Source organism: Plenodomus lingam (genome assembly GCF_022343315.1).
Source record: "Plenodomus lingam strain CAN1 chromosome Unknown contig_23, whole genome shotgun sequence".
Lineage (NCBI taxonomy): Eukaryota > Fungi > Ascomycota > Dothideomycetes > Pleosporales > Leptosphaeriaceae > Plenodomus > Plenodomus lingam.
The window spans coordinates 31,156-43,052 of NW_027093940.1; the positions used below are offsets into that span (position 1 = coordinate 31,156).

The window sequence follows — 11,897 nt, forward strand, 5'->3', positions numbered from 1 at the left end:
TAGGAGTGCGCGTCTATATAGAAAAGGATAAGATTCCTACACCTATAGGTCTTGTATAAAAGGACAAGAAGAATATACCTATCCTAATTATAGGCAAGCTGCTCTCTATATACATTAGTAAGTCAGGCCTTTATTAGTCCTGACTTGGCATGGAACAATAGGCAAGTAATTGTGCCTTATTGTTACAGATCTAGCCCTTGTCTATTAATCTAGTAAGTTATATTCTTAGTTCTAGTAATTAATTACGCGATATAGGGTATAAGGGACCCTATAGGGGGTTAGGCTAGGTTCTATCTAGAAGAGTTATTAACTACATATAGTAATCTATACTACCCTAGTAGGGTAGTAAACTGCTTATTAACTCTTTGTTAAACAGGTCCTTAAACTCTTATAGTTCTAGTAGTAACTTTATCTTTCTAGTTTCCTACTTAGGTTTATAGGGAACTGTATTACTAGTAATATAGATAGTGTGTATACTAATAGAACTTCCCTTATTAATACTTCCTAGATATTTTATTAGGTGTAAGTTATATATTACCTATAAAATATCTAGTATATTTATTATAAAAATTTGTACCTATATATCTTCCTATTAGGATTCTTGCTTTAGCAACCCTACTATAACTAATCCTAAGATAATAGAGATACAGGTAGGATATAGGCGTCTCCCGCTCTCTTATACTACTATATTTTCTACCTCCCTAATTATTAACTTGCCCTATAGAATATCTATAATAACACCCTCTCTACATAGCTATAGTCTGCCTAGTATTAATTAATAGGAAAGAGTAGGTTCTATATAAGCTAAAAGCTAGGACTACTAACTATCTAAATTATAGTCTAAGGCTACTAACTATAAAATCCTTATACCCTTAGTAATTCCCTAGGTATATTATAAGGGTTATAGGGGAATATTAATAAAGTTCCTACTAATCTATCTTACTAACCTTTCCTTAACTATACTAAAATACTAGCACCCTAAATTAACTATTACTTGCATATTCTCTACTCTACCTAGGAGGAGGGGAATAAAGAAAGGAGGATTATTTAACCCTACCTTAATATCTAGGGGATACTTAATAGCCTCTACTATTAATAATTCCTCTGCTATATTATCCTCCTTATACCCCTAACTTAGCCTAAGGTTAGGGGTAGCTAGTTTCCTAAATTAGGGCTGCTTGCTAATACTATAACTATCTTAACACCTACTAGTTATAATAATAGGGTATTAGGATACACCTGCGTAAAATAGCTACCTTATCTATACTAGGTATAGACCTTTACTAGCTTTTATATATTAAATAGGTTCTATAGGATCTAGTTAGGATATAATATTAGTAGTTTAGTAGGTGCACTTAATAAGGCTACTACTTCTACTATATTTATATTACTATCCTAATCTAAAGTAGACTTCTACTAGGGTTCCTTAGACTTGCTAGCCTAAAGAAAGCCTAGTTCTAGGGAGGCTATTTTAATATCTAGTATAATTATCTTATATTCCTCTATAACTATATTATAGTCTATCCTAAAGACTCCCCTATTAAGGGAAACTAAACGTATATAGCTATTAAGTAATTAGCGTAGTTATAATAGCTTCTATTTATTATCCTAGTATAAACCTCCTAACTATATAAGAACACTACAGTACAAAACTAGTTTATAGTAGCTATATTTATCTAAAGTAGACTAAGAAGTAGTTTAGGTAGAAGAAGTAAACCTAAATAGGGTTTATTATACCATGTATTCCACAAAAGTAAACTACTTTTATTTCTACTTCTATTAATCTACTAGTATTAGTACTAACTAGTTTCCTACTAACTATTTAAGTATTTTACCCCTCCTTTCTTTAATCTTCTTCACCACCTCTAATTACCAACTCTACCACCACCTCTACCACCACCTCTACCACCACCTCTACCACCACCTCTACCACCACCTCTACCACCACCTCTACCACCACCTCTATCACCACCTCTATCACCACCTCTACCACCACCTCTACCACCTCTATTACCACCTCTATCACCACCTCTACCACCACCTCTACCACCACCTCTATTATCACCACCTCTACCACCACCTCTATTACCACCTCTATTATCACCACCTCCCATTAATATCATGACTTATTATTATGTTATCTGTACGTATAGCGTAAAGCTAATCTTCTCTACCCCTTTTAGTCTTAGTTAGGTATTATAGCGTATAATAGAAATAAAACTACTTTTATACTTAATTTAAACCCCTACTATAAAAGTAAACTACTACTTTAATAAAAGTAAACTACCACTTTAAACCTATATACAGGTATACACAAGGTTAGTTTACACCTATATAGTAAACCCCTAGCGTACTATTCTACAGTAAACAATTTTTTACTATAGTGGAAGCTATATAAAATTTATAAAGAACTCTATAAAAGGCTAATTTTAGCCCTAATATAGGTGTTCTAATATAACTTAAGCGCGCTCCTACCTATAATAGTTACTATAATAGAATGCTAGGTAGTTAAGAAACCTGCTTATATCCTAACGCTTATATGCCCTATCCTTAAAGTATAGTACTATACTATAGTAGACTATAGGTAATAACTAGGACTAAATATATATAAACCTTGCCTCTTTATCCCTAATAAAGGCCTTATCTACATGTACTTTAAATTCTATAGTTATTTATTAGAAGGAGAAGTTTAACTTAGTACTATTATATAGTAAGCTAACTAAGAAGGGTTTATAATATAAGGTAGAGGGGGGTAGAGGTAGTAGGTTATTAAAACTAGTAGGCTTAGAGGAAGGTTAGGGTAGAATCTAACTACGTATTTCCTTATTCTACTAATATAGTATAGCTATTATAGTAGAGTCTTAAGCCTATTATTCTATTAATCCTTAGACCTACTATATTAGCCTTTCTACTATATTAGGTTACACCTAATTATTCTAAATATCTAGCGCGTCTATCTCTTATTACTTTATAGTATATTTAGAAGAAGATACTAAAGTATTATAGACTAGCCTTAAGGGAGATTATAATAAGTATTAATAATAGTATTTAGTATCTTAAAGGAGAGGTAAGCCCTCTACGCCTTTTTATAGGTGTGTAGCGTGTTTGCTTAGTAGTAGTGTTAGACTTAGTCTATCTTGTGTTAGGCCTAGGCTTAGGTATAAGCCTAAGCCCTTTACACCTATAAGAATTAATATATATAGTATTAATTTATTTAATATATAATTAATACCTATTATCCTAATCTACTAGTAAACCTCTATCTCCTATAATAATATCTTATAATAAATATATACATGCTATGTATATATACTACTTAATATATAGGGCTAGTATAAGTTAGGAAGAAATATAAAGATATAATAATAAAGCTTAAAGATAGGGTAATAAAGCCTAATATACATTAGGAAGGGATAAAGATATAGCCTTAAATCCCTAGGAAGATAATTTTATAATAGCTCCTAGGGAAGATTAGGGGTATATAAAGGGCTTAGACTTATACCTAAGCCTAGGTCTAATAAAAGATAGATAGATCCTAATACTACTCCTAAGTTAATACCCTACGCAACTATAAAAAGGCGTATAGGGCTTACCTCTTATTTAAGATACTATATACTATTATTAATACTTATTCTATTCTCACTTTAGTCTAGTCTATAATAGTTATTCTAATAAAGGTAAGGTAGGCTAAAGACGCTATAGAGAGTACTATAAAGTAGGATATAACTTACGTATATATAAGAATAAGGTAAAAGTAGCTATAAAAGAGTAATTAATATAGTTTTATCCTATATAGAGCTAGAGTGTGCTATAAGAGACTATGCTAGGGCTGGTTTTAGTAGAGTCTTGGCGTAGGTGCGTTAGTTACCTGTGTGCGTTAGTTACCTGTGTGCGTTAGTTACCTGTGTGCGTTAGTTACCTGTAGGGTACGTTATAGCTTCCTATAGTTAGTGGATAGCTAAGGTAGCCTAGGGGAGATAAAAGGAGTCTATTTCTAATACTAAATTAATACAATTAGAGGGGGTTAAATTGTATAAAAGTTAGTGTTTAGTGTCTTGCCATACGGGAACATGCTGATTCGTAGTTTAGGAGAAAAGATATCTTTACAAAATCATCTATTCGTTAGGCACGATTGCAAATACGACTTGGACGAGCTGAATAACATTTATATACAGTAGCGAGTTGCGTAACCTAAAAGAATAGTCTGCAAGCTAGATTGATTACAAAGGCCTCCGAGCTACACAGTACTTACTAGAAAACGTTCGCACGGAGTTGTGGACAACAGCTCGATTAGGGCGCTGAACATAGTCAAGACGACACAGATTTTTTTCCCGCAAACACATCTTTACAACCTAATCTTTCTGTCCTTGTTCCTGTAAGACTGCATGGGAGATAATAGAGGTTCTTTAGATACAGTGGACAATACGTGTTAAGTATATTGTAAAACGGATCGATACCCTCTACATCGATCCTTGAGGGTACTTATACTGCTCCTACTCACGTAATCCTCTAGTCCGGCCCCAGTGAGGCCCATGTCTTGACAGTTCCACGGCAACAGATGACAAGTTAACATCTCCTTCTGAGACAATGAACGTTACAGCAACAAGCACCGGTGGCAAGATATCGTAGCACATGTCCTTGCGTAGCATATTATGCTCCTCCTATACCTTGCTAAGCAAAACGACATGAGTCCCAGCCGTTACAGTGTCCCCCGGCTTGACAAGGACCTTCGCAACCTTCAGCTTCCCGGAGTTTAACATCGATTCAGGTGTCTTGACAGCGATTTCCAACTTCATCGCTTCGAGAATGACGATCTGTATCTGTCAGTAAAGAAAATATACAACCCATGCATCGCAACTCACCACGGTCGTTTCGTAAACATCGTCGCCCTCTTTGACCTCCACCTTCCAGACATTAGCATCTACTGGCGCCTCCACACCTAAGATGTTCGTATCGTGCAGAAGCTTCTGCACCGTTCCTTCGTCTACTTGGCTCTCAGCCTTCTCCTTCCTCCATCTTTCCAAGCTTTCGACCTCAGCTTTGGTCATCTCTTCTTGCGCAACAGCTTGCTTCTTTCTAATCTCTGCGACTTCACTCTTTGTGCTCTCCAAAAGCTGATTGTGCTCCGCCATGTCAAACTCTACGTCTTCAAATTCCCATTCATACATGCCCGCTTTGAACTTACGTAACAAAATTTCGAGCTCTGTTTCGCAGACCTGATAGAAAGTAAGAATGTCAAAGTCGCGGAAGATCCAAGGTTGGTGGTCCTGGTTGAAGCCTGGCTTGTAACTGTAATAGTCCCAACAAGGGATAGTACGGCCGGTCATTTGATATCCACCGGGCGAATCTACGGGATAGATCGACATACAGCTTCCTGCCCACCCAACAGTACCTTCGGGTGTGAATACACGGCTTGGATTCATCTTGGGAGCAGAGATACGTTGCCGGGGGTCAACAGGTAAAGAGACGGTATTTCCACAAAAGAAACCCACCACCACTGCCATGAATTGGCCCGAGAGATAAATATCTTTGAGTTGTTGTGGAGTCAATGCATTATTCTTCGCTACAAAGGCAAGGTTGTCAGGTAGGTAAGGTGCGTGTGGGCGTTGATTGGTCATGTATCGCTGTGTTGCTTTGTCCTGCAATTTAGATTCAAAAGAAATGGGAAGCCTAAACACCCGGGTAGGAACCTTAGTACTGCAAAGATTTCCGAGTTGAGATTCCAAAGTTTGCAGATGGTGGATTAGGTCGGAGCGGGACAGCGCAGCGCCATCGTAATGAATCAGAAGCGTAGTGCAGCATCCGACGGTATTGTAAAGCTTTGTTCTGATGTAGTCCGGTGTCTGAGGAGATCGGAGGCTATTCTCAAGAGCGGTGACACGGCAGCGGTGATTCAGATCAAACGACTCGTTGCCATATTCTATGAGTAAGTGGTCGTCTCCGCCTTGTCTGTATCGGACCTGAGGGGAGTTTTCGTCAGCTGGCTTCTCCAACACTATTGCTTTTCCAATTTGTCCATTGTGAAAGTTGACGTGCCCACTGTGCATGTTCTCAACATTTTCGAATGGGTCTCCGTTCTGAACAACGCGCTCGATAGAATCCAGGAACGCATCATTATGCTTTCTCTTCTCAAGTGCATCATCGAGGCCGACGCGAACGAACTTCAGTGTATTGCCCGCTTTCAGCTGACCGAGTTTCCACCAGTCAGCCTTAATGACTGTCGTACTACTTGTGAAGCCTCCGAAATTTGGACAGTCAACGGGGAAGATGCAGGGCTCATCTCCAGTCCAGTTTAGAGTGCCCAAGGGATATCCATACTCGATCAGATTGCTGGGATGCGCACCGCCCTCGCCACCATCTTTGCGTGCCCATTTGGGCACAGGACCAACTAGACGGATGCCGCTGCGAGAAGCGTTGTGTGAGACCTTCCAGGTAGTGTCATAAATCTGGTTGATGAATTCTGGGTCAAAGTAGCCTTCATCGTGTGGTCCCACCATAGCAGCGATTTCGCATTCTTTCTTATACTGCGGCTGTATTTCCTTTGGAAGTCTGACGGGTTGTTGCAGAGCTGAAGAGAGTTCGGAGAGCTGCAATAGGTCACCCGGTGCAAGTGCACGCCCCTGATAACCACCGATGGCAACGAGGGGAGATGTGGACTTTGAGCCAAAATAATCGGCTACAGCTGGAAAGCCACCGTGGACGGCAAGGTAGGACCGGCAGCCATCGCCTGTTGTTTTGCCAATTTTCAGCTTCTGGCCTGGTTCAATCGCGATACTGGTCCACATAGGAAACTCTTGTCCATCCAATGTCGCTTCCATAGCAGCTCCACAGAGCGCTACGACAGCACGACCCATAAAACGCAACTCCGGTCCACTTAACGTAATTTCTAACCCTTCCTTTCCCCGCGGGTTCCCGACAAGTATGTTCGCAATCTGGAACGCTATGGGATCCATTGGTCCAGAATGAGGTATACCCTTGCCAATCGTTGGCCTTCCTGGAACGCGGATCTCTAAGTATCTTTGCAAGAAACTCGATATTGGTAGGGGGTCCGCAAATGGAAGACTGGGTCAGCAACTCTGTCATCAATGATGTGGTCTCGATTCGTGAAGCGTAATGAACCATCGCTTTCGCTATCAATGGATCTATTATCTGTTAGCAACCTGAGTGCCTACAAAATGTTGGGAACAAGGCTGCCTTGCCATAATTAGGTGTTATGCGTGCACCAGTAAAGATCCAAGTATCTATGCGGCTGCCTGGAACTTCTTTCCATTCGACTTTTTGAAGCAGACCAGGTGAAGGAGCGTAGTCTTTTGAAGGATTCTCTGCATACACACGAGCCTCAAGGGCCGATCCAAATGGACCTGCGGGCTGCATCTTCTTCAATTCGCCACCATCGAGTCCGCCGATTCCAGCGAGTTGCGCGTTTGCTTGCCTCAACATGAGCTCTACTAGATCAATATCATAGCACATCTCAGTAATGCCATGCTCAACTTGAAGCCGTGTGTTCATTTCAAGGAAGAAGAAATCGCCGGACTTGTCGTCAACCAGATACTCGATTGTTCCTGCAGATCCATACTTGATCGATTCAGCAAGACGCACAGCTGCATCTCCCAGTTTCTGTCGCAGCTCAGGATTTCGCTCGACAAACGGACTAGGGCACTCTTCCATGACCTTCTGATGTCGTCTCTGAATCGAACACTCCCGCTCACCAAAGTGAATAGCCTGGCCCTGGCCGTTCCCAAAGACCTGTACTTCGATATGGTGACTAGCGGGGAAGAAGGCTTCAATGAAAACTCCAGGGTTCTTGAAGAGCGTCTGTCCTCTGGATTGCACCATACGAAATCCTTCGCGCACTTCCTCTACCTTGTTACATGTGACGAGGCCCATTCCTCCGCCTCCGCTTGTCGCCTTGAGCATAACAGGGAATCCAATGCGCTCGGCTTCTCTGGCAGCGATGTCTTCATTTTCGACAAGTCCTTTTGTGCCCGGGACTATGGGAACATTTGCCTGTTCCGCCAAGCCTCGTGCAGTGTGCTTCACGCCAAAAGCTTCAATGCACTCTGGTGATGGTCCAACCCAGGCTATTCCGGCATCACTCACTTCTCGCGCAAAGTTTGAGTTTTCGGACAGGAAACCATAGCCGGGAATAATCGCAGTTGCTCCTTGCTCTTTCGCTATTCGCAATATTGCGTCACCATCCGTGTAGGCTGTCGCATTGCTTCCAGGCAAAAGGACTGACTCGTCAGCATCGCGTACATGTTGCGATGCTGCATCTGCTTCCGAGTAGATGGCTATAGTCCTGATATCGAGCTTTTTTGCGGTCCTGCAGATACGCACCTGAGATGCACGATGTCAGCTACCTATGTGAACATTATCGATGTCTAACATTCACAATGGCTTCCCGACGCGGTCGTCAGACAGTGCAGTCTAGAAGGGATACACGTACGGCAATTTCGCCACGATTGGCGATTAGCAATCTCTTCAAATTATCCATGACCATGATGATGTGAACGGTGAAGAGATAGATGTTGAGACTACCTGCAAGCACTTTGAAACGTCCCACACGGCCATCGTCTTGAAATGAGCATCGGAGTTGGGGTAGTTGGAGTAACTACTCTCCATCGACCCCGCCCGTCTACACGCCTATCTACGCCCCGCTCATGCCGAATCGAAGATCGCCATTGAATTGGCCGGCCACGGCGAATTTGCGGCCATTGTCTGGGGTCGGATCATGGTATACAGCGCGTCAAAAAGAAGGCGGGGTCAATGACCTACAGGGAGTGACATCTACCTAGTTACATACCTACCTGTGGTGACGCAGTGTCAGTGACAGCTGCACCGACACCAATTTACACACCCTCGAGATGCCAGCCATCAAACATCCAGTCAAAATCAACGTCGATTTAGGGGAAGGGTATGGAAATTTCAAGTGCGGCCCTGACGATGAATTGATCCCATTGATCGATTATGCCAATGTAGCTTGTGGCTTCCACGCTGGGTATGTCGACTTAGTGTGACAGAGGGATCAACACTGACACAATCACAGCGATCCACTGATCATGCATCAGACAGTTCTTGCCTGTAAGAAGCACAAAATTGCAATCGGCGCGCACCCAGGCCTTCCAGACATACAAGGATTTGGCCGACGCGAGATCAAGATGTCGCCTGAAGAGTTGACGGCTGCAGTGCGCTACCAGGTTGGAGCACTTCAGGCATTTCTGGATGCAGAGGGATTGCCATTACATCATGTGAAGCCTCATGGGGTCTTATATGGAATGATGTATAGGGACAGAGAGGTGTGTAAAGCAGTGTATGCTGGTGTGCCCAAAGGAACGACTGTCTTTGGCCTAGCAGGCACCTTACATGAAGAGGTTGCGAAAGAGATGGACCTGCCTTTCATGGCGGAACTTTATGGTGATGTCAAGTATAATAGCGACAGGACGCTGGTAATTGACAGAAAAAAGAAGTAGGTTTCGGCGTATCACTGTTCGCCAGCCATGCATGCTGATATCTTACAGGCCATGGGACCCAGCGGAAGCAAGAAGACATATACAAACTCAAGTTGAAAATGCGACTGTCATAGCTGTGACTGGGGAGGAGCTACAACTTCCTGTTGGCAATTATGAGGTTTCAATCTGTTGTCATTCTGACTCGCCTGGTGCAGTCGAGATTGTCAGAGCAGCGCGGGAAATCGTGGATCAATTCAACAGCAAGCATTTCCCAAGTAGTTGAATATGTACATCACCTAATATTTTAGATTACCAGTCGTATCTCAAATTGCATGCTTTGCAACTCCAAAAAATATTAGTTTCATGATTCAATCATATCAACATCTTCAAATATGGGTACTTGCAAGTTTAGAGAAGTGGAACTCTAGGAAGACGAGGTGAAAGCGGAGAGATATTGTCTTGATTGAAGTTGTAAAAGTAGGTCTATGCAAGGCAAGGAAAAACCGTACTTGTCTGTCGCGATAGATTGCAGGATTGCAGGATATATGCAGATACACTGTCTGCCAACTTGAGACGTATTGTAATGAACCCAGTGGGTGTCAACTCAAAAAGTTTGTGGCTTAAATGACCAAGTGCTGGGCTAAGCAGATGCTGTAGTGGCGAGAAAATGGCTCGGTCCTGAACAAGTTTCGATGGCTAGCCATATCTTCGGATGTTGTTGATAGCAGTTTTGGCATTTGAAGCAGGACCCTTAATAGTAGTAAAGGGGAGTTGCCATTTGATTATTTGGATTTATCAAGCCAATCGTCTTCAGATCTACGTCCCAATCACACCAAACACCAACTTTTCAATTTTATAGTACCCTTTAATAAGTACCTAATTTTTATTGCAAATTGTCCGCTACTTCCTACTTTAGCTACCTTAGCTATTCTCCTGCCCGCGCAAGCGCAGGCGTTAGAGTAATAGCTAATATAATACCTAAGAGGCTACCTAGCACCTAGAATACTATAATATAACTTAATAACCCTTAGTTACTAGGCTACTATAATCTACGCGCCTATAGAAGGATATAGCGACCTAGTATAGACTAGACTACTATCCCTCTATACCTTAGTAAAGGCGTAACACCTATAACTATAGTAGTAGATACTATTAACTAGTAAGTCTAGGTAGCCCTTTAGGCTACCTAAATACACTATAATATTATTACTATACTAGCCTAGGCTATTAATAACTATATATCTAGATTTACCTCTCCTATAGAGGCTAATATTATAAAGGAGCTATAGTAGAGGGTTATTTAAGCCCTTACTACCTCTATTAAACCTACCTAGCTAGACACGCTACTACTAAGTAGCTCTAAAAACCTTACCTAACGCGCCTAATATACCTAGGTAGACGTAGCCTAAACCCTAAAATAACTAGATAAGCTAGATAGGGGAACTACTAGACTAAACTAGGTACTACCCTAGTAGCACTAAGCACCTCCTATAGATAATAGAATCCTTATCTTTATACTACCTAATACCTAATTAAGATAACCTACCCTAATTACTATTAGGTAGGCTATCTATAGGGTAGTAGAAGGGGTAGCCTTAGAAGATATACCTAAAGCTATATAAACTAATACTAGATAGGCTATTACACCCTCTAATAAGGATATTAGGAACTACCTTATAAAGCAAGTCTATAAGGAACTTATAATACACGCGCTAGAGGCTAAAGATACTAGGCTACTAGAAGTATAAGTAAACTACGCCCTTTAGGGTATAGATAGCTTATATAGGAATATCTAAGGGATTAAAATCCCTATAACTATAGAACTTATAGCTACTAAGGCGTACTCCTAGACTAGGTACTACCTAGTTAGCTACTAACTATTAAGGTATAGTATATAGCCTAATAGACTTATAACCTAGATTATTTTATTTACTTAATAGGTTAGACCCTTCTACCTCTTTAGTATATCTAACTATACTAAGGAAATTAAGAAAGGACTTAGTATCTAGCTCTATAACCTAGGTTACTAAGGGTACTGCGTATAATCCTAATACACCTATCTACTATACTATTATAACTATAATATTAAACTCTTAAAATACCTTAGTCCCTATAGAATAGAATACTAAAGCTACCTATAGTATATAAACTATAATAGTCTATTTTAATCTATATATAAAGGATATATAGTAGTACCTTAGAAGGTAGGAAACTATATAGCCTACCTACCCTAAAGCTAACTTAAAATTATTAGGTAGGTAGGATATAGGGTATATTAGTAGGTAACTAAAGCCCTATAGCCTACTAGGAACCTAATCCTAGTAGGAATAAATAAACAATTAAGACTAAGTAATATAAGCCTAGGTAATAAAAACACCTATAATAAGCCTACTACCTAACCTTATAAGTAGGGAAGGAGGGAGGTAGTTATAGTAGAATATATAATAT

The 11,897-nt window shown here is 40.7% G+C and overlaps 2 protein-coding genes across 2 annotated transcripts; one reads left to right on the forward strand and one right to left on the reverse strand.

Moving 5' to 3' along the window:
• Positions 1 to 4,661: 4,661 nt before the first annotated feature.
• On the reverse strand, positions 4,662 to 8,500 carry IAQ61_005726 (uncharacterized protein; the record flags this gene model as incomplete). The annotated part of the gene is made up of 5 exons (XM_066096911.1): positions 4,662 to 4,814; positions 4,863 to 7,007; positions 7,031 to 7,149; positions 7,173 to 8,337; positions 8,447 to 8,500. The coding sequence occupies 5 exons, from the start codon at positions 8,498 to 8,500 to the stop codon at positions 4,662 to 4,664; spliced, it is 3,636 nt and encodes a 1,211-aa protein (XP_065952903.1).
• A 364-nt stretch (positions 8,501 to 8,864) lies between these two features.
• On the forward strand, positions 8,865 to 9,732 carry IAQ61_005727 (uncharacterized protein; the record flags this gene model as incomplete). The annotated part of the gene is made up of 3 exons (XM_066096912.1): positions 8,865 to 8,998; positions 9,047 to 9,466; positions 9,519 to 9,732. 3 exons carry the CDS (start codon positions 8,865 to 8,867, stop codon positions 9,730 to 9,732), a joined length of 768 nt encoding a protein of 255 aa, XP_065952904.1.
• Between the last annotated feature and the right edge of the window lie 2,165 nt (positions 9,733 to 11,897).